The sequence below is a fragment of the Ambystoma mexicanum genome, chromosome 3p (assembly GCF_040938575.1).
Source record: "Ambystoma mexicanum isolate Mex_15411 chromosome 3p, UKY_AmexF1_1, whole genome shotgun sequence".
Taxonomy (NCBI): Eukaryota; Metazoa; Chordata; class Amphibia; order Caudata; family Ambystomatidae; genus Ambystoma; species Ambystoma mexicanum.
This window is the reverse complement of record NC_090925.1, coordinates 740,824,343-740,847,350: the sequence shown is the minus strand read 5'-3', so window position 1 is coordinate 740,847,350 and position 23,008 is coordinate 740,824,343. Positions and strand designations below refer to the sequence as shown.

The following is a 23,008-nucleotide window of genomic DNA, read 5'->3' as shown; positions in this document are numbered from 1 at the left end:
TCCTTTTCTTTGGACGAGATGATGCAACATCTGCTTGTGTGTAAAAAAAACATCTCTGGCGATCTTATTGGGTACACACTTGTGAAAGGCTATCCTACTACAAAAGGTATAAAGCCCTTGGAAATGGTCATCATCAGTTGGGCTCTCCAGCCTGTTAGCTTGCGAAAAAACCCCTCATGTAGATTCGCCAGGTTCATTTTACGATTTCGTTTTAATATTTTGCCTACTGCTGCAAATTGTTTTATGTGGAAGGAAAGGGGATTTAACAGTCCTGGTTGTCGACAATGTATTTTGGCTGCTGAATCTATAAGTTCTTTTAAGTTTAAGAATCTTGTTTTTAGACTGTACAGCAATGCAGAATCTCTGTATGACTTGTTTTAAGAGGGTTGTCCATGATTTAAGATGTCTCTGTGGGATTACCTTTGGGAAAGGTTTTCCTTGGATCATTGCTCTATTTCATTGCTGATTGATTATTATTATAATTGGTTATTTATAACGCGCTTAATACCGAAGAGGTTTCTAAGTGCGGACCCGGGATTCGAACCTATGTTGCTCAGCATAATCTTGTTTCCAAGACGAGCGCATTGCCACTGAGCTATACTACTTGTGTCGCACTTAGCTATACTACCTGTACTTGGTAAACCATTTGACTCAATAAAATAAAATAAAAATATCTGGGGATGTTTGTGGTCTCGTGCAGAAGGGATATAACCAAGCAGTTTGGGCTGGGCTGGACTGCCCCTTTGGGTGGGAGCAAGCCTGATTTGCATATGGTCTTTCCCCTTTTGTAATGGCTTGGCAGGTAAAGAACGATGGCCTGGAGGGTTGTCGAGAGCAATGCTAGAGGATAAGAATAATTGTAAACCTTCCAGCAATCAACTCTTTTTTGTTATGCCATAAGTAAAAGCAATCATGGAGATCTGACAGGCAAGAGCATGGGTGTCTCTTTATGAGGGTTCTGTCGGCAGCTTCACACATAGGTGCACAGATTAACAGGGTGCATCTGAAAAGAAGAGCTTGGATCTGGAGAACTCAACTCGTCAGACTGCACAGCTGAATGCAACTTAGCATTGGGGGGCCTCATGGGTGAACCTGCAAAGGTATAAAGAGGCTCAACGTTCTACACCGAGTGAGAGGGGCAATGGTTGGAGACAGTGGTCAAAATGTATGAAAAGAAGTAGTGGAACTATGTTCCCTCCTGGCCAACCCGAGGTCTCCATAAACCCTATTGCATCACCCCTCCCACGCACAATGCAAGCCCCCAAACAAAAGGCAACTTCTTCCTACACTCTCATTTTAAAACTAAGACATTCTGGAACGTTTATTTTCAAAATAAAGTCTAAGAATGGTAAAACGTAATTTAAAAAGTAGAGGAGCAGTGCTCCCACTCACTTCGACCACTGGTTGGAGACAGAGCAGGAAGGTGATGGCGATTCAAAGTGTCGAACCAGTGTTTTGGCAGATATAGCGATGGAAGGAGAGCAGGAGGACTGCAAAAAGCAGAGGTGGTGGAGCAGTAGGAGGGAGAGTGTGAAGGCGTGACAGCGTGCATTGAGTAGTTTGGAGTAGAGAGGCACAAAGAGAGGAGGAGGTGGAGGCAAAGAAAAGAGTAAGACTAAGAATTGATGCAGAAGAAAAAGGAACGATAGGAGTGGGACAAGGGGGAGAACGGAGTGACACCAGGAGAGGAGGAGGCTGGGGAAGAAGCAGTTCAGTGGAAGTAGGAGAATGATGAAGAAGTAATAAGAGCATAGGGTTGCAGAGTTGCTAGAGCACAAAGAGGAGAAAGAGAATGGGTAGAGAAATGTTTATTTATTTATTACATGCCTTAGCCAGCGGGCACCAGGGCGCACAGAAAGTGGCAGATACATCATACTGAGAAAAAGGCAAGGCGATTATTTCACTTAAATAATATAGTTTTCAAATGCTTACGAAAGGTTAACAAATTCTCTTCCCTACGTAAACCCACTGGCAGCTAGTTCCAGGCCAAAGCTGCTTGGACCAGAAAAGAGCAGCCATTTCCGTTAGATGCATGGCGTTAATTCACCGAGTGGCTTGTGTCGGTGAAAGCTTTGTCTTTCACATAGATAGGACAGGACCAGCCTGTACAGACATTTGTGCGTCAGTGTATTAACCTTTAAAACAAATTCTAGCCGCAACAGCTAGCCAATGCAGGTCCCTCCTATGTGTATAAATTTAGTCTCTTCTGGGTACATTTTTAATGATGCGAACAGCATCATTCTGCAGAGTCTGTAGTTTTTTTAATACAGTTTTTACTTGCACCACTCAGTAGAGTGCTGCAGTAGTCAAGCCTAGGCATTATAGTTGCTCTCCAAAGTTACAGTTTTTAGTGGAGACATATGGCTTGACTAACCGCAACAATCTTAGATGGTATTGAGACTTTTTCATCAAGATATTCACCTGAGCGAAGCCCCCAACAGAAGGTTCAAAATAACTGTCATGGTTTTGATCTTATTAAATACATTGATGCAATGGTGATCAAAGGAGAACCCTGAACACTGATCTCCTAATTTAGCCCTTGCCTGGGGTGAGCCAAATATAAGAAACCCAGTCTTTGCGCCATTAAGGCAAAGCCAGTTAGTTGACATCCAGGCTTGAATTTCCTCAAAGATGTTGGAGATTTTCTCAGTGTCTTTGTCATAGTTCCCACTCAGCTCAATTATGAGCTGAGTGTCATCGGCATAGTTAGTGTAATGACAGTGTAAGATCTGAAGAAGTTGGAAAGTGCACTTGATGAAGATCAAAGAGGAAGGGAAGCACGACAAAATGGAGAATGTAAAAGAAATTAAACACCAGTAGAAGCGGATGGAGGCTAAGGGGGCGAGAGAGAAGGGGCGAGAGAGAGCGAGAGAGAGCAAGAGGGGGAGAGAAAGAGAGAGAGGGGGGAGAGAAAGAGAGAGGAGAAATAGGGGACTGGAAGCCAAGTGGGGAGGTGATGAGGGCCTGATCAATGCAGGGCATTGAGGAGACATTGGGAGAAAGCACAATGGTGGAGGAGAGGGGAACAGAACAGGGGAGACCAAGAAAAGGAGGATGAATCCAGCCCAAAATACACCCGCTTGGTTGGATGCCTAGAGCACAGTGTTTGGAGAATATGTGGGGGGAGTCTGCCAACTACAATGTGGTACCTTTCCCTCGCCATCTGCAGGCCCAGAGAGGTCTCACACAGCATCATACAAGCTTGGAATCCCAGCCAACAACCCAAAAGCGCCATAAAGGTGGGGTAGTTCACCATGGAGACCAACATCCAAACCAAATCACAAAACCACTCAGCCATGCCAAGGCAGAAGAGCTGAGGGACAGCGGAAAAACCCCAAAGACTGTGTGTGTCTTTTACTTGACCATCCAAAAGCTGAGTCCAAGAGAAGAGATGATTAAACTGAGGGATTATGGCCTTTAAAGAGGCGGACATTGCTCTTCCTTACTTTCTTTGTATACCCAACATTTGTATCTTCAGTCTACCCTACACCCTTCCCACACCTTTGTTGTAAAACCTCTTAGATCTACACTATATGGATGTGAGTTGTCTGTTGATACCCCAGCTGTGACACAGCATGCCATTTAAGGTAGCAGGGAGGAGTTAAAATGTGCAATTATTGGGCAATAGGTAAATGCTAATGATGTGTAAGTAAACATTGATATACCCGGTCCTCTGTAAGCAATGTCGAGACCTGACCTTGACTTGAAGCGCACCTGTCTTCACCCCTTGTGTGTAAGAGATAAGAGAATATGTAGGATTCCCCTGAATGTGGCTGCTGCCAATGAATCAGCGTTTCAGTTAGTACTGCCTTGTATTGCTCTCTGGTTTGCCATCCATGTTGGTCTCTTCCAATTTACGATTTGATTCTTGTGTATCCTAACCCACTGTGCATGATACTACAGTTGTCTCTGGCTCAAATTAGTTGTGAGAGGTGACACTGACCTTTGATGTTTTCAGAACACACTTTTTTGAAATCGGTGTAACAGGTTGATTTAATGCCTACAGGGACTATCAGTAATGCCATAATCAAAGATGAATTCTCATTAAAAAAGAAAAAACTATGTGCAAGGAATCTTAACACAAAGGTGGGCTTCCGCCCCAGGTTCTAGCACCTTAGTAATGCAGTCTCCAAATTATAAGTTCAGCGGTGTGGCAAACCAGAAGAAGGACTCGGACTATTAGGTGCCATTTAAATGGTTTTTATTTAAATAAAAAGGAAAACGCCTATCTAGCCCTACCTAGGAAAGTTGTCTACCTAATAAAACTAAGGGTGCTCATCAATGTCTGAAAATAAATAGTCCTGAGTCCAAATCCTAGAAGCTAACTGGTGCTGCCACTTACAAGAAAAGCAACCAAAAAGGAGGCCGGAGCAATGGGATCTGTCTTTGGCTTCTGCCTGGCCCAATCCCTTGGATCTCCTTTCCTCATGTGAAAAGTTTGTCAATGTCCCAGAACACAGTTCATAACCTCTGTATGTAAGTGTGCAGAAGTTCGAGTCTGACACAGTAGTGGTATGTTTGTTGGCAAAGACTTTTATTTATAAAAGTGAAAGAAAAAGAAAAGCCTATTTTGCCCTATTTCTATGAGGGGTTGCCCTATCTCAACAAAAATACTAAGGACTCTGTCAGGATGTTCGTAAAGAAAAATGTCCACCGTCCTGTTTCCAAACCTATTTCTGTCTTAAACTCTAAACTAACTAAAGAAAACTGCGTGTCTTCTTAATCCAGAAGGAGGACCCTCCCATTCTGGATATAGACTCCAACGCTCAAAGTTCACTTATTGAATGTTTATTCCAACATACACAAAACACAGTTCCCAGGACTCTGGAGGGAACCTCGTCCTCTGTCCACGCTTCAGTTCACAAATGTTCTATCAGATCTCGTTCACTAGCCTGCCAGACCTGACTGTAGACTTTACTCCTTTCAAAAGAAACTCAATGCAAACATATCTTCAGGTCACTGATGTGGTATCAAATCTGATTCAACATCTTGCCAGGTTTGACTGTGGCCTTTCGATTCACAAAAGACAATCTACAAGCGTCTTCAGGTGACAAATATAGTATCAAGTCTGGTTCACTATCCTGCCAGACTTGACTGTGGTTTTCCTTTTTTCAAAACACAATCTACAAGTGTCTTCAGGTCACAAATATGGTATCTAGTCTGGTTCACTATCCTGCCACACTTGCCTTTGACCTTCTTTTTCCCAAAACACAATTTCCCAGTATCTCTAGATCACCAATGGGTTATCAAGTCTGGTTCACTATCTTTTCATACTTGATTACATAGTTTAGAGTTACAAAATGTATTTTTCTCTTTAGCAAAGGGTCGCGGACCCCTTGCTTTTGTCTCTGATGCTTCTTCTCTTTCTCGACCTTGACCCCAGATCTCTATGGACTGTTCCTGGGTTTCGATTGTTTGTTCTGCCACTTGTTTCACTTTTCTCTGAGATTGAGGTCCTTTTATACCTTCACTGGAGACTCTCAGCTCCAGCCCACTGATTATATGTGCCTCTGTACTGATGTGGATCCTCAACCCTTACATACTTCTCTGGTAGGGTATGCCCATTTCTATATGGGTTGCAGACTCTGGTGTGTCCTGGCAGTGATTGCCTGTTTTCATATGGGTTCCAGACCCTGATCTTCTGTTTCTGGGGGACCTATGCCCCTGTTTCACCTGATGCCCACTTGAACAGACATAGTGTACTCTCCTGCCACGTACTGTTCAACATTGGCTTTTTCACACAGTTTGGACCAAATTGTATAATTCCTCTGCTATCCCCTTTTACTTCTTAGGATGTACTAATGTAATTCACAGTCCACTTGGCTCTCTTTGTGCCCCAGTAGCCGGTCTGATCCTTTCCCTTCTTTTAGGAAGTCTTGATACGGTTTTCTCCTAGCAGCAGAGCAGGGATTCTTTGTCGCTGCCACACTCCGCGTTCTCTCTCCGGCAGCGTTAGACTCTCTGAAATCCTTGGCTGTGTGCATTTCTGTTCTCGGTTTGCTCTTGCTGGTCGGGCACCCCTTCTATTCGCCACCGGCCAGGCCCTGTTGCTTGAACCTCTTGGAGAGTCGCTTCTCTCCTCGACAGCGTCTCTGCTTTTAGCTTACGGGTCCCTTAGCACGGAACATTGTTCCTCGCTCCTTCAGGGCTGGCTTGACGCTCTATTGAGTCCTTCTTCCCTTATTCCTTATTATGATTTAGGATGCCTCTTGAGAGCTGCACTGCTTGTGTTGGTTCCACAGTGCCCTTTTGCCTCCTTGTTCCATATTCGTGTCATTGGTGATTTGTATTTTACCTCGGTAAACCTCATCCTTCCTCGCCCCAGCATTTGCAATGAAACCATTTACTCTACTGAAACATATAGAGGAATATGGGGGACCAGAGAGGACTGAGTGGGGTGTAAGAACAATTGGGACAACAATGGAGGGAGTGAATACCACGCTCTCCCAAGGCTATCGTCACTGGTCCCATGGAGGCTTTCCCTCCCCATGAATTCCACCCTCTGAGTACCACTCCCCGGTGGACTATTGGTTAGTGGTCTCACCTCCCTGGCCTTATGGGAAGGGTCTTACCCAATGGAAGCAGTGACCATACCCTTCGTCACACCTCTCTGGAGGTTTTGTTGTCAAAGTTAATGATCTTTCATATGGATTCCTCCTCCTCAGGAAAGTTAGTGTTTTTCTTGTACAATTTCCACAGATTTCACTTGGTGCTTGTAAACCATCCAGGTTCTCTTTCTCTATAGATATTACATTTCATGGTTCTCAAACTCTTCAAGTCCCCATGTCCTCTGACAGGCTTGCTTTCTCTTTCTCATCGGGGCCTCAGCCCACTCGGGTTTGCTCGGTTCCCGCAACCCTGCTAGCTTTCCCAGCTTCGAATGTTTTAGTCTATTTGTTTCTCTAGACTCCCCAACGTCCTCTGGCCTTCTACTAGCCTTGTTGCAATCTGGTTTAAATGGGGAGTCTGCCTGCTAGGGTTTATCAGGCTCCCGTAACCTTGCTGGCTTCCCCAGCCTCTTAGTTTCTCTGGGCTCTCCGAAGCCCGATGGCCCTCTGCTAGGCTTGCTTTGTTTCTGCTCTGGTTTGTCAGGCTCCCCCAGTCAGGATTATCAGTGTTTGTAGCTCTCAATTGCATTCTCTCCTCGGGAGCGTTTGCTTCCTTTCTGTCACTTCTCTCAGTGGCAAATGCACATCTACTATACGGGCTCTCTTCTGCAGTCTGGTCTCTGCATTGGTTACCAGGCCCCAAGCCCACTACAGCTCCCTTGTGTTCATGCTATCCGAGGTGACTTTCCCGACCTTGGCTTCCTGGCCGGTCCAGACGCCAGCCTTTCGGCATCCGGCTAGCGATTGGCTCGCTCTCCATGCTACTGCTGGCCCTGTGGCCTAGTGTGGCTCTGCTCCTCTAGGATGTCTCTTTGTTAGAGGCTTGTCGCTGTGAAGAAGCCACTTTCCTCCCTGCACAGGAGTTTCTCCCCAATTCAAAGTTCCTCTTGGTTTTATGTCCTTCATCACAAAAAAGGGTTTCCTTCTGTGACTGTGGCGCTCATACGAGATCCAGCATTACCTGAAGCCAAAGAATTGGAAGAAATTTCACTATTCGGTGAATCCAAAATAGTATCCCAAATAAAAGGGGTGTTTTGCTGTTCTATTGACTATAGAGTTCAGGTGAGATCCAGCATTACCTGGAGGCAATGAGATGGAGAAATGTCACTGTTTGGTGGAGTCATAACAGAAGTAATAACCGTCTTTCCAATTCCCATGTAGACAGACCATGTATTCTGAACTGGGAGTTCCTTATTTGAAGGGGAGTCCTTGTCCCAGAGAGGGGAGTCATTCCGAGTGAAGTCCCACTTGCCTAGACCCCTACAGAGGGTCTTGCTGAGCGGGCTCACCTTCATAGTCTCAAAGGGGGTGGCTCTCTCCCCTGGGGAGAACGGACGAACACCGTCCAATCCTTTGAGTCTTATCTTCCATTGAGACACAATAATGCATCTCTGCTTTCACATTCAGGGTTTCAGGTTTCATGAGTCTTTCCCTTGTCCGGCCTTTGTTGACCTTACCACAACTTCTTCTGGGATTCCTGTAGCCTCTTCGGTTCCCAATGGCTCTTGACAGGTCTTTCTATGTTCTTTGACCAACTATTTTCAGCGGGCAGGTGCCTCATAAACCTTGGCTCTCCCAGGGTTCACAACCTTAACGTTCTCTCCAGATGTAAGTATGTCACTCCTGGACCATGGCTTTCTAGCAGGATTTCAACAGGTCCCTCATGGATCTTAATGTTCTCTGAGGATTCAAAGAGGTGCATGCTGGACCCTGGCTTGCTCTCATGATTCAAAACAAGTCCCTCGTGGACCATGGTTTTCTTCTCACCAGGCTTCACAGTAGTTATGGGTATTCCTCTCCTGCCCCATCATTATTGGCAGACTTGTCAGACAGATAATATTGTTTCACCCTACTGCCATGGGTTCAAGGACTCCCTCTTTTTACCACAGGGTTGCTTAGGGATAGTTTCTGATTTTCGCCTTCCAATTCCCTCCAGGTTAAGAAGCAGCTCAGCAAACACCTTAGTGATCTTCTCTTTCCAGGGTCTCCAAGCATATACTGTCTTCAGCATGCTTCTTCTAGTCTGCTCAAGAGCACCCATACTCTCCTCCAAGTTGTAGTGATTCTCTCATGGTTATCCCAGGAATCTCCCCATGTGTCAAGGGAACACAGTTACCTAAATCGGTCTCCTCCGGGAGTCTCTCTCCTTCCGAGTTTCTTCAGTCTCCTTTATACTCCCTGGTCGGGGGTTCGTTTCCAATCTTGCCTCTGTTTGATTATTGCTCTTCATTTGAATGTGTACTGCAGATTGGTTATTTTTGGGTTTAGTTTTAATATCCCTCATTACACTTATTAATAGAGTTTTAATTGGCTCCATTTTTAATGAATTTTTGGGCATCAGTGCATATCCAACACGGACCACATTGGGTGCCTCTGAGGCCACACAGTGGTGTTCACTCTCACTTTTGATGGGACCGTTTTGCTTCTGTATCTGTGGCATTCGCAAACTCGGCAGGTTTGTGGAACAGCTGTTCTTGGTCCATTCCCAATTGCTCCTCTGATCTTTCATTTACCACTCTGTCCTGCAATATATGTCACGGAATGTAGACCTGCAGGCCAGGATTCTGCAGTCTGGTACCCTTAGGGGTAATACCGCGTGTCTGGGAGGACAGTGACCTGGCAGGATCCCTCTTCTTGCACCATCTAGGATACACAAACAGGTAGCGGCTGGACCAGTTCAGTCCGTGGTGGCTCGCTTCATCCAAATGCAGGGATGGGGAAGTGCAGACGACTCACCACTGGGGCTACTCTGGAAATTGATCACATGAGTTGGACCTGGTTTCGTCTCCTAGTATCCCATAAATCAGGTTATCTTGTGCATTCACTACAAAAAATTGGCCTAGTTTTGAGAGAGTTTTAAGAGATGATCGTAACGTCATGCCCCTTAACACTCTCTGCCCTCACTCATGGAGAACAATCTGAAAAAGTCCTCAGGGGTACAACTCAGGCAGGGCATTGCCTATCAGTTTACAGATTATAATTTACAAATACCAAATTGTGGTTTTGTGATTGGGGGAGACCTTGACTCAATGCAGAGGATACAAGATTTTGGAACATTTTAAATATAAGGTGAAAGGGCTGAACACGTTGCCTGATATTTAAAAACATTCCCCCGCGCTTCCTGTTGCAATTGGTTTCTTAGATTCCTTTTAAATCTTCTTCCGATGAAGGAAGTGCAGGGGAGAATATTTAGATGGGCAAAAGAGGAAAGATGCTGTATATTGTGCAAAAATCCATGGGAACGGATACTCTGAGGTAAATGTTTGGACCAATATAGAACTATTTAAGAAGAAAGAATGTGGGCGGTTGTTTTTAGTGGACAATGGGCCTCATTACACGGAAGGCGGTAATGGTTAATGGCCACCGTTAATGGTAACGGTGACCGTTAACCATTACCGCCTTACTACGAGGTCCCTTAGCGGGTTGGTGCTTTAACGACTGCTTTTTGCAGGCGTTAAAAACCAACCCGCTAAGGGACCTCGGAGCTAATTACGGCACCGCAAAATTGCGGTGCCGTAATTAGCGCCTTCCCCATTCCCATAGAGCCCTATGGGGCAGAAATGGGAATGGGGAAGGGCAATGGCGGAAGGGGGATTTACCGCCCCACCAACCTTGGAATGGGGCGGTAAATCCCCTTTCCGCCAAGGCGGTGCCGGTATTTTACCGGCATTAGCCATGGCGCTAATAGCGCCATGGCTCACCGCCTTCCGTGTAATGAGGCCCAATATGTATCTTTAAATTTGGCGATTATCAGTTGTTTTTTTTGGCCATGGTTCTTCTACCGCAAGTTGCAGTTTTAAAGTCTGAAATTGAAAGTGATGTATTATGAATAGGAGTTTTATGTACAATGATGAATGTTATAATATAGTTTAGTTTTGTTGTAAATCTTTGTTTTCTTATTGTAAGTGTGATTTTATCAGCCCTAAAAAATTATTTGTAAAAATACATTTGCATTACAAAAAATCTTGTAGACCTGCATAAGAAAGATATATACTAAGAAGCAAAATTGGGTGAAGCCATTGGGTGCCATAGATACGAGAGAAAGGAAAGCAATTCTTATGTGTGTGTCCAGGGGCAGAAGGGGCAACATCGGACAGAAAGCAATTTCACTGAACCTTCTTTGTTTCTCATTAAGGTTCGTAAAGCCAGGATCTGTATATGGTGAGTAATGATGTTTATTTACACCTTCTTCCACAGCCAGACCTTCAATAGCATTCCTGCACTGCCAGCACTTCTACAGCATCCTTGGCACCATGCAGTGACACTTAACTTCCACAGCAATCATTCATATACTCTTCTCTGGCGCATGCGTCTATACACCATTCCGTTTAGACACTACTCCTACACAGTCATCTACAACCGGTGCCCCTTCATCAACTGCAATAACATGAGCTCCACCATCATCCCTTAAAGACTTGCTCTCCAACCTTGACTCTAACATTCCCTCTGTCCTCATCCTACTTGATCTCTCCTCTGCCTTCGACATGGTCAACCACACCACCTTGCTCAATCGTCTCACTGACAACCTGAGTATCACCGATTAGGCTCTGGCCTGGCTGTCCTCTTTCCTTTCTGATCGACCCTCCCAGGTACAACTTGGGTCCTTCCTCTCTTCTATCTCCCGCTCTACCTGTGGTGTACCCCAGGAGTCTAACCTCTCCCCCTGGCTTTTCAACCAATAACTGGCAACTCTTGCCTACTGCATTTCCATGTTCTGCTCAAACTTCCAGTGCTATGCTGATGACAAGCAACTCATTTACAGACTTCCTTCAGCCATCTCCTCTCTTTCCCTCATCTCTGATTGCCTAACCGCCATTCAGAATTGGTGTGCTGCCAACGATCTTTGTCTAAATGCCAATAAGACCGAGATCCTCCTCATTGGTACACCTTCTCCCTCCTTTACACTCAATCTCTGGCCGGCCTCCCTTGGCCCTCCTCCTACCCCTACTTGTGAGGCTAAGAACCTCAGGGTCATCTTTGACTCCACACTTTCCTTCTCCGCACACATCTCCGTTGTCTCTGAAAAGTAAAACTTCTTATTGCACCTCCTTAGAGGTACTCTGCCTTTCCTCTCTTTCCCTCAGAAGCTCATTGTCTCCCAAGCTCTGGTTCTCACTAGGTTGGACTACTGTAACAGCCTCTTTCTAAATCTATCTGCCTCCACTCGCTGCCCCTTACAACTAATCCAGTAACAGGACTGCGAGACTTGTCCTCAGCTTCAAGCCCTGGGATCGTATCTCTCCAGCTCTGAAATCCCTACATTGGCTCCCTGTCGATGCAAGGATTACATTTAAAACCCTCAGCATTGTCCACAAGGCTTTCTGGGCCATGGGTCCAAAATACCTTAAACTATCCCTCCGTAAATACCTCCCCTCTTGAGCCCTGCGCTCATCTACTTCTAACTCCCTCAGGGTCAGTCGTTTTTCAAAGAAACAAACTCGGGGTAGATATCTGTCTTCGGGTGGGGCCTCCCTTTGGAACAGCTTCCCGGCCACCTTGAAAGTTGGGGAGAACACTCTCCGGTTCCGGAAGCACCTCAAGGCCTTCCTCTTCGCTTCCGCCTTTACCGCTCCTCTCCCCTGCTGATCTGTCTTCTCTCTTGGCACTGGGCACCTGGCCACCATCTAACCTTCTGCTCACCCTGCCTCCTTCCTGCACTGCCTCCGGGCCACCCCTGCACTGGGGCCTATATCTGTACCCATACAGTCTCCCTCCCACTCTTCTTCGGCACTTATCAGATATACCCTATTTGACTAATCTAGCACTTGCCACTTGCTGGCTGCACTTCCACCGCTCATCACCTTTATTTATTTATTTTATTTGATCAATTAATTATTTATTCTGTTTCTCTCCTCTGTTCAGCACTCTCCACTTCTCCCCCTTTCCATGCACTTTCCCCCTTCTTCCCTTTTGCATGCACTTGCGTGTTCTCAATGTCACAGTAAGATTGTTGTTTTTGTTTCTCCCTTGTTCCCCTCCCTTTGCCTGGTTGCGCTCTGATACACTTGTGTACGAACGAGATACAAATAAAATATCATCATATCATAAAGTAAACACTCCTATACAATGTGGAATACCCTTCATCATGTTTATTTTGCAGGAGGGACCTTAACATACATCACATGGAAATAATAGAAAAGGTGAAGACTGCTGAAGAATTGAAGTGGTAGGTGATGGCATTGTTTGTAAACTTCTCTGTAAAAGCCATCCAGGTAATATGGCCTAATAATCATTGTTATTTTGGTTGCTTTGGCAAGGTGCAGGCATTGCTTTCTGTAAGTACTACGCACCCCGAAAGGGTCTGCTCTGCACATCCCGAAGAGAGAACTCCTATTGTCAGTACTAAACTCCCTGCACCACTGACCAACTCTAGATTTAACATTGTGGTGTCCCCTGACCGTATCTCACCCAGACCTGTGAGAAAGCAGACTGTACCTTTCACAGATGGGAAATATCCATTTGCATATCAGTCTTTGTTCCGCCCACATGGGCAGTCCAGCAGCGAAATGCTAAGCCAATTCCTCTCTGAACAAGAGTACCAAAAGCAACCCCATACACATGTTTCAGCCTTGTTGGGCCTCATCAGTGAGGTGAAGCTTTGCCTCTCTGAGCACAGTGAGCAGGGAGTCCACGTCTGGTTGCCCCCAGGTAACTCAGGGTGACCAACCCCAAGTTCCTTGCAAATATTTCAAAAAGGTAGCAGGCGCTCCTCTCCAGAAAGAACATGGCATGATAACCTGTTCTGAGATGAGAGTTTGCAGCACACGCCTTTTGCTCACTGTACCTTTCACAGATGGGAAATATCCATTTGTATATCAGTCTTTGTCCCTGCTCACTGTGCTTAGAGAGACAAAGCTTCACCTCACGGATGAGGCCCAACAAGGCTGAAACACGTGTATGGGGTTGCTTTTGGTACTCTTGTTCGGAGAGGAATTGCCATAGCATTTCGGTGCTGGACTGCCCATGTGGGCTTGACAAAGACTGATATGCAAATGGATATTTCCCATCTGTGAAAGGTACAGTGAGCAAAAAGCGTGTGCTGCAAACTCTCATCTCAGAACAGGTTATCATGCCATGTTCTTTCTGGAGAGGAGCGCCTGCTACCTTCTTTGAAATGTTTGTAAGGAACTTGGGGTTGGTCACCCCGAGTTACCTGGGGGCAACCAGACGTGGACTCCCTGCTCACTGTGCTTAGAGAGACAAAGCTTCACCTCACTGATGAGGCCCAACAAGGCTGAAACACGTGTATGGGGTTGCTTTTGGTACTCTTGTTCAGAGAGGAATTGCCATAGCATTTTGGTGCTGGACTGCCCATGTGGGCGGGACAAAGACTGATATGCAAATGGGTATTTCCCATCTGTGAAAGGTACAGTGAGCAAAAGGCGTGTGCTGCAAACTCTCATCTCAGAACAGGTTATCATGCCATGTTCTTTCTGGAGAGGAGCGCCTGCTACCTTCTTTGAAATGCAGCTGAAATGTGTTTGGGTAAGTTCAGTGATTTAGTGATTTTCTTTTTTTTTTTTTTTTTTAATTAAAGTTGCAGAACAGCTAAAAGGTCAGCAAGGGCATTCCAGCAAAATGAGAATGTGCTGGGCTATCCTTCCTGGGTCAACTATACATTATAAACAAATGGGTGTTTTAAGCATAGTCTCTGGTTTTGCTCTATTTGGGATTTACCTTCTCCCAGAGTTCATGGATACGCCTCAGCAATAATGATTTTCACAGGGACACCTCCCCTTTCTTTCTCCACCTCTTTCTTGTCCTGTTCTTATTGTTCGCTGGTCTCCAGTCATCTTCTGGGATCCCAGACCTCTGCACACCAAGGTACTCTACCTCTGTGAGATTCTCCAAATCCCAGATGAAAGGAATGAAGACATTTGAGAGCTTGGCTGGTCGGTTCCAATGTCCTCTGTGTACCCAGACACCAAGGTAGGACCAGAGGTTGGCCAACTACTCTAACTCTCCTTCCTGTGATTTCTTTATGCCTTTCCTCTTCCTCACTAGCTCATACACCACTCCTCTGTTGCTCAGGTTTGCTCAACCAGAAATGGCCTTGCTGTTCTCGTAACAGTACCCCAGCGTTTCACTCCTCTATCTCTTGTCTTAACTCATACACTAAATTTGCTTCCTGATCCTCCTCCCAACTCCTCCACTTGTTTTATCAACTCCTGTATCAGCTCCACCTCCCTTTCTTCCAGTTTCTTCTCCCTTCGTAACCACCTCTCCTTGTTGCATTCTCCTTTCTACTCTCTTCCTTGACTTCTTTACTCCTTTGCACACCTTCCTTTTCCTAGTCTCAGATTTCTAAATGCCCACTTCCTTTGCCAGCTTCCTCACACAGTCAGACCCCTTTTCTTTTCAATCCATGTTCTCCAGGCCTTCCTATCTTGCCCACCTCATTCACCCGCATGGGCACCGCCAGTCTTCCCAGTTCACTTCTCTGGTTTACAGCTGTCTCCTGCAGTCTCCCTCCTTACCCCTTCTCATTAATCTTCGTGGTTCACTCCTGTCCCTCACGCCATCTTCAACCCTTCAGGCACCAGCCTCTCCTCAATGGTTTTCTCTAATTCATAACTATGTCTTGCACCTTCTTCAACCTTCTAGAGGCCCTCCCCTCCTCAATTATCTTCTCAGTCTTAGTACTACCTTCCTTACCCCTCAGGTAACCACCCTCTCTCAGGTCACTTTTACTATTTTTGTCCACAGCTACCTCACTCCTTACTAGCAGCTCCAGTTCTCCTGGCTCCTCTGTATGTTCTCCAGGCTTTCTCCTCCAGCTCCCAGGCTCAAGAGTGGCCCGACCTTCTTGACATCTGTTCTAGCCATGTGGACTTTGTGCTCCCCATGTTCACCTCGTCTCTCTTGCTATCTGCTTCAAAACATCTCTTGTTTTCTGTCTCTGCTCTTCAGCTCCTGTTCTAACTGCTTCCGATCTCAGACTGAACTCTTAGATTTTTATAGGGCTTTAGCCTCTTCCTTTTCCCCCCAGACATTCCCTGGTGAAAAAGAGACCCTTGTGTGGTAGATGGGATGGGGATTGACTTTCGGCTTGATTCCTAATGATGTCTACAGTCCTGATGTGGGGGAGATGTGGTCTCTGTGTCCCAATGCTAGAACGAGTTTGGCAGCAGCGCTTTGGGTTCTTTGGAGTTTGTTAAGTTGGTATGCCGGTGCTCCCAGATATAAGGAGTTGGCATAGTCCAGTCTTGACATAACAATCGACATAACAGCAGTGAGTATATTGGGATAGGCGAGGTAAGGGAAAATGCGTCTCAGGAGATTAAGGTGGTAGTGACAGGATTTTGATACGTTATTGATCTGACGGCAGAGGGTTGGATTTCTCTTTTAGGCCAGAGTCCATAGTGCAGCCAAGGTTTTTGACTATTGTAGAGGCGGGGTGTTAGGGAGAATTCTCTGTTTAGGCTGAATTTCCCTACCTAGTGAGTCCCCCAGCAGCTTTGCTGGATTTCTGGGGTTTATTTTTTCTTCTCCTGCCAAGAGTGAGACTCTTTTACCCTCACTCTTGGGCATGTTGAAGTGTGTTTTCTTGGTTAAACCTTGTGTTGAATGGGCTATGGGGTCTTTTACTCCATAGGGCCTCATGTATTTTTTGGATGTGGGTTACACAGCACCCTCTGTGCCGTAACCCAGGGGTGTCCTAGGGACTCCCCAACATAGACTCCATACCCTGGGACTGACTACTGTCTCCCAGGGCATGTAAAGTCACCAAAGACTTTACTAGTCTTAAATCCTGAACAGAACCAGTACAAACCATCATATTGTGGACGTACTGGCTGGGGCAATTCGATTGCCCCAGGGTCTGTTAGTCGCGGGGGCACGTCTCCGTCCCCCCTGATCGAGTTTTGGCTGGTGGCAGTGGAAACTACTTTTTATATTCGACCGCGAATATTTTCCTATGGGATTTCCCATTGTTTTAGGCTAACACATTTAATTATTTATTTACGGTAGCCTTAAACATACCGCCGGTTTATATATTTATTATTATAACTCCGGTTGGGATTTTTTGCCAAAACTTGATACTAAAATGGCGTTGGCGTTCGCCTCTGTAACTCTGACCCAAAGTGGAGCCCTTTGTCCCACTTTTGGCGGGCTTCTCCACAGAAGCCCTCCAAAGTGGTGCCACTCTGTCTGGGGTACTTAGGAGGGGTGGAGGGGGATTTAGGCACCCTGGACTGAGTTACCTAGGTAACTCAAGTCGCACTCCGTCCTGATTGGCCCAAGTGGTGAGCCGGCCGGCTCACCACTTAGCATGGTTGAGTGACAGCTAGGCTGGGTGAATGGGGGTTTGCTGCATAAAAGCAGGGCTTTGGGGACTGGAACTTCAGAAGTGGCCACAGGACCTAAGAATCCAACGAGGGACGAGCTGAGCTGATCTGCTACGACGACACCGCCGGTGGAGCCCTGCTGAACCATCTCACCACTTTTCCCGACGACCGAGGAGAACTCTTAACGGAGTGGCTCCTTCCCTTGACTGGTGGGGACAACCAGTTTTCACCTTCTTTCCGTTCTTCGAGGTATCCCGTGGCCGCCTTGCCAGTGCCAAGCACCCCGGCAACCGGAACCCCACCACTTTTACCCCAACCGCGAAAGTCGGTACAACCCTTTAACCGGAGGACTCCGCGGCTGGTTTCTTCCCGGGCAGTGCAACGACCTTCTTCTTCTGCTCTTCAGCGAGATCTTCTTCTCCCCTGACCGACGTCGAGCCCTGCTGCCACTGCCTGGAACAACTGCCCCCGCTGGAGGATCCTTTCCGTTAAGGTACCGTGTTCCGCCTGGCTTCCCTTGCCACCGACTGTACGAGGTAGTTTTAGCCCTCGGCTTTCGATCCTGGGATTGCCTGGGACACTTTTGGCTAAACTTTCTGAGCCTCTCTAACTCTTTTCCGAACTCTTTTGCAAGACTCTGAATCCCTACCAACTGTGTGATCTTGGGCACGTTTTCGCTCTGTCTGCTCTAAGAGTGGGCCCTGCTTAGTGACTTTTGCTCACCTGTGACTTTGTGCTTCTTTGAGCTTACCAAAAGTGTTCTTGACCTTAGAGTGGTGTGTTTATCCTAATTCTGCTCTTTTTCCCTCCCTTCTTTAACCTACTAGAGTGTCATCTAACGTTAAGCGCTCACCTCTGTTTTAATTATGTGGTGTTAACCTAGAGTTGTCTAGATAGGAATAAGGATTGGGACTGCTTTCCATATAACTGTGTTTGGAGTGTTTTATTATATTTTGCTAGAGTGTTTTCAATTTGTGTGTTCTTAAAAATAAATAACTATATACTTTTGAAACCAAGCTCTGGTCAGTGTTTGCTTGTGCTATTGTGCCTGAGTACATATTGTGTATACTTTGCATACTGCCTAACTCTTCTTGAGGGAAGTCTGACTGCTCAGCCACAGCTACCAGGTAAATCTGGGTGGTGCAGACTGCTACCAAGTGGGTTTACTGCTATACCTGTAGTCTTAAATCTTTTGCAGTGTTCCCCAAGGGAACTGCACAGGTTTCTGCCTAACACTGGTGTACAGCGGTGGGATTTGTATTGAGTATACATTTTATTGTGCTCTAGATACCTTAGTGCAACTAACCACAAAGCTTAGCACTGTAAAAGTAATCCTCTAACATGTCAGTTATAGAAAGCTATAGTCAAGAGTCCCTTGCAGCCAAAACTGCTGATTGTTTAAGAGTGCTCTGTAAACATAAGGATCTCCTGACTAAGGGCAAGAAAATGGAGCTGATTGAAAGATTGTTAGCTAACCAAAGTCTGGGTGATGGTTCAGAGGAACCTACCACTCCAGCAACTGTAGATGACAGTATTGAAATTAACATGGAGCAAAATGTTGATGATTCTGAGGAAGAGTCAGAAGAGGAGGGTGAGGCTGTTGTGACTGTCCCCCCTAGGCCTCTGCCTGCTCTACCTGCTGTACCTACTGGACCTTTACCAGGTCCCACATTTAGTCCTCAGTACTTTGAACTGGAGAAAATGAAACTAGAATTGGAGTATAAGAAACTTAATGCTCAAACTGACAAAGAACTAAGGCTAAGGGAAATGGAGCTCAAGTATGACTTAGAAATGAAGAAATTATCTGTTGAAAATGCTTCTCTCTCTGGCTCATCTAGAAGTTCCAGTCCTAAAAGACCCCGGATGCCTAAAGAATTGGTTGGTATGTATGAGCCTAAGTTGGATGTGTTGGATTGGTTGTCTCTGTTTGAATATAATCATGGGCTCCAGAACATCACAGGAAATGACTTACTCACCTGGTTGTTCTCTAGGCTTCCCCCTGTTGCAACTGATGTGGTAATGGAGATGGGGGAGGAGGATAAGAAGGACTATGAATGTGTGAAGCTAGCTTTGATAGCTAGATTTGGGAAGACCCCTTCCCAGTATCTTAAGAGGTTTAGGAGCCTCAAAAAGCATGATGGTACCCCTTGGGCTACCTGGGTGAGTGAAGGGTTGAAAAACTTAGAGGGATGGATTAAGGGTTACAAGGTGAACACTTATGAAGGTATGAAGAATTTGTTTATGTTGGAGACTATTTATGATGCCTGCTCTCCTGAGCTCAGACAACACTTGGCTGATTCCAGGGAATTAGATTCCCGGAAGCTAGCTAGGGCTGCTGACTTGTGGGTTGCCAACAGGGCCACTCACAAGGACTCTGGGGTAACTCAGAAGAGGGATGGGGAGAAACAGCCTAAAAAGGACTCCAAAGAGAATTCTAATACTACAAATTCCAAAGAGGGCCCCAAACAAAACTATAAGGGTAAGCCACCAGGGAAACCGAATCAGGCTAGTGTACCTTCTGGTCCCAGACCAGAAGGGGGTCAGACCAAGCCTCCATTCCAGCGAGCCTTTGGCTCATGCTTTGTTTGTAAGGCTACTGACCATGTGAAAGGAGATCCCAGATGTAAGGGTAAACCTTCAGGGGTCCAGCTTGCCTCCTTAGCCTTCGCTCCAGAAGAGGAAGTACATATGGCAAGTGGAAACTTTCTATTACTAGCTGATGAACCCACTGGAGTCTCAGCTAGTGTTTCTTTAGTCTCTCTGGGGTTGTGTGAGCAACAGAATTTAGATGTCTATAACTCCATCCCAGATAATACTAAAGAGTATTATAAGGACAGTGTCCAGGTGAATGGTCAGGAGACTCCTGCCATTAGGGACACTGGAGCCAGCATAACTGTGGTGGATGAATCATTTTTCAAGGCAGAGGATGTTGCTAAGGCACCCAAATGCCTCACCAAGTTAGCTGGTGGGCCTGTGCAGATGTGTCCCCAGTTACCAGTTCTCATCCAATGTAATGATATGGCTGTAAAAATACCTGTCAGTGTACAATGTGAAGTGCCAGGTAGGGTTCTGTTGGGTAATGACCTCAAGGCTCTTGGAGTTGTGTCACATACCCCCAGACCACCTAGCAAAAGGTTACAGGAGCTCACAAAACCTGCAAGAGAGAAAACCCTGCGAGGGTTATCTCAGGAGATGATGACAGAAATCACTCCTCTCCCACTGGAGCAACTTACTGCAGTAACTACCAGGTCAGGAGCAAAGGGGCAACCCAAGACTCCTAGGAAAAAGCCAGCAGCAAGCACTCCAGTGCTTCCAACAAGGACTTCCCCTAGGTTGTCCAAAGTTACACCTGTAACTCCACCTCCAGCTGAGGCTGAGAGGGAGGTACAACCCTGTGTGGTTGAGCTAGACTCTGAGGAAGAGCTAGAAGGAGGCCCAAACCTTATTGGAGATTTGGACCCTGAGGACCATCCTGAGCTGCAGTCTTTACTGGCAGAAGGTGGGCCTAGCAGGGCAGCTTTTCGTAAGGGGCAAAGAGAATGTCCAACTCTGGAAGGTCTCCTCCACCAGGCAGCTTCTCAGGCTGATGGGCAAGAGCCTGGGAAGTATAGGTTACACTGGGAAGATGGCCTCTTCTACAGTGAACCAACTGAGTCTGAACCTGGAGACTACAAACGCCTTGTAGTCCCACAAGAGAACAGACAACAGTTCTTACAACTAGCCCATGAGATACCTTTGGCTGGTCACTTGAGTTTCAAGAAGACCAAGGAAAGGCTCTCTCTCTACTTTTATTGGCCAAAGATGGGGGCTGAAGTAGACAGATATTGTAAGAGCTGCCACACCTGCCAGACTTCTGGTAAGGTTGGTTCCAAGAATGTGGCACCTTTAGTGCCTCTCCCAGTTGTGGGAGTCCCATTTGAGAGGGTAGGGATTGACATTGTTGGTCCACTTGATCCCCCAACCTCCTCAGGCAACAGGTTTATCCTTGTTGTAGTAGACCATGCTACTAGGTACCCTGAGGCAATTCCTATGAGGACTGTTACAGCTCCGGCTGTGGCTAAGGCCCTCCTTGGTATTTTTACCAGGGTTGGGTTTCCTAAGGAGGTAATCTCTGACAGGGGGTCAAACTTTATGTCCCACTACATGAAAGCCATGTGGAAAACCTGTGGAGTTACCTACAAGTTCTCAACCGCATACCACCCTCAGACAAACGGGTTGGTTGAAAGGTTTAACAGAACCATGAAGAGCATGATAGGTGCTTTAGAAGAACCCCTTAAGAAAAAGTGGGACCTTCTACTGCCATGCCTTCTCTTTGCTTATAGAGAAGTCCCTCAGGAGGGAGTAGGTTATTCTCCCTTTGAGCTTCTCTATGGCCATCCAGTCAGAGGTCCATTGGCCCTGATTAAGGAGGGATTGGAAGGTGCTCCTCCCCTCAAGCCAGTCCGAGTGACTGACTATGTGATAGGTCTCCGGAGGAGAATGTCACACATGATGGCAGAAGCAAGTGACAACTTGAAAGCTGGTCAAGCTCTGGTCAAACATTGGCACGACCAGAAGGCTAACATGGTTGAGTTTACTCAAGACCAGCTAGTTCTAGTTATGCTCCCAACAAGGCAGAGGGCCTTGCAAGACAAATGGATGGGACCCTTCAAGATTGTGGGAAAACTTGGAGAGGTCAACTATCTGGTGGATCTGGGCAGACCCAGGGAAGCTCCTAGAGTCTTCCACACCAACCGACTAAAAGCATACATCTCCAGACCTGATGTAGGAGCCTTGCTTCTAGCTTCAGCTGCAGAGGAAGAAGAGAGTGAATCTCTCCCTGATCTCCTCAGAGGTGTGCCTTTAGATGAAAAAGTTGAAGGAGTCAATCTCTCTTCAGACCTGACACCTGAGCAACAAGAGGAGTGCAAATCTATGTTAAATCAGTTTGCCTCCCTGTTCTCACTGTCACCAGGCTTGACCCCTTGGGGCCAGCATGAGATACTCACTGGTGACTGTCTGCCAGTCAAAAGCAGAGGATACAGAATGTCAGAACATATCAGAACCCACATCAAAGGAGAGGTCAAGAAGATGCTTGATCTCGGGGTAATAGAGCCCTCTACTAGTCCATGGTCTAGCCCAGTTGTGTTAGTACCAAAGGCAGGATCCAAAGACTTGAGATTCTGTGTGGACTATAGAGCTCTAAATGCAGTCACCAAGACTGATGCCCACCCTTTGCCCAGGACAGATGAGTTGGTGGATAAACTTGGTGCAGCCAAGTACCTCAGCACATTTGACCTGACGTCAGGCTATTGGCAAATAGCCCTGACAGACCATGCCAAGGAGAAAACTGCATTTTCAACCCCAGTTGGCTTGTACCAGTTTAAGGTCATGCCTTTTGGACTAAAAAATGCACCTGCCACATTCCAAAGGATGGTGAACCAAGTTCTAGCTGGGATGGAAGATTTCTGCATGGCATACTTGGATGACATTGCAGTCTTCAGCCACTCCTGGGAGGAGCATGTGAACCACCTAGGACATGTGTTGCAGGCCCTTGAACAGGCCCATTTGACAATCAAAGCCAGTAAGTGCCAGATTGGTCAAAGTAAGGTGGTCTACCTTGGACATGAGGTAGGAGGTGGAGAAATAAGGCCTTTGCTCAGCAAGATTGAAGCTGTGCAAAATTGGACAACACCAACTACTCAAACCCAAGTGAGAGCTTTCCTAGGCCTCACTGGGTATTACAGGAATTTCATTGAGAACTATGGGACCATAGCTTCTCCACTGAATGTAATCTCCTCTCCCAAATTCCCTAATAAGGTAAAATGGAATGAGGAGTGCAATCAGGCCTTTGAAAAACTGAAGAGAGCTCTTTGCCAAGCTCCAGTGTTAAGAGCTCCTGACTACCACCAAACTTTCATTGTACAAACTGATGCTTCCAATGTAGGTATAGGTGCAGTTCTAAGCCAACTGGATGAGAAGGGTAGGGAGCACCCCATTTGCTTCATCAGTAGGAAACTGAAGGATCCTGAGACAAGGTGGGCAACTATCGAAAGAGAATGCTTTGCTATTGTGTGGGCACTGAAGAAGTTTAGGCCATACTTGTATGGTTCTACTTTTGTTATTCAGACTGAC

The 23,008-nt window shown here is 46.3% G+C and overlaps 1 protein-coding gene across 2 annotated transcripts in view; it reads left to right on the top strand.

Moving 5' to 3' along the window:
• The window catches only part of CFAP119 (cilia and flagella associated protein 119), a 306,589-nt gene that overhangs the window by 38,527 nt on the left and 245,054 nt on the right, over positions 1 to 23,008 (top strand). Inside the window, exons 2-4 of one of the 2 annotated variants that reach the window (XM_069651634.1) lie at positions 10,744 to 10,769; positions 12,709 to 12,774; positions 14,398 to 14,537. In XM_069651634.1, the coding sequence (XP_069507735.1) occupies positions 14,467 to 14,537 (71 nt within the window). In that variant the 5' untranslated portion in view covers positions 10,744 to 10,769; positions 12,709 to 12,774; positions 14,398 to 14,466. The remainder of the gene's footprint in view (positions 1 to 10,743; positions 10,770 to 12,708; positions 12,775 to 14,397; positions 14,538 to 23,008) is intronic. The other variant, XM_069651633.1, reaches the window with a different exon arrangement.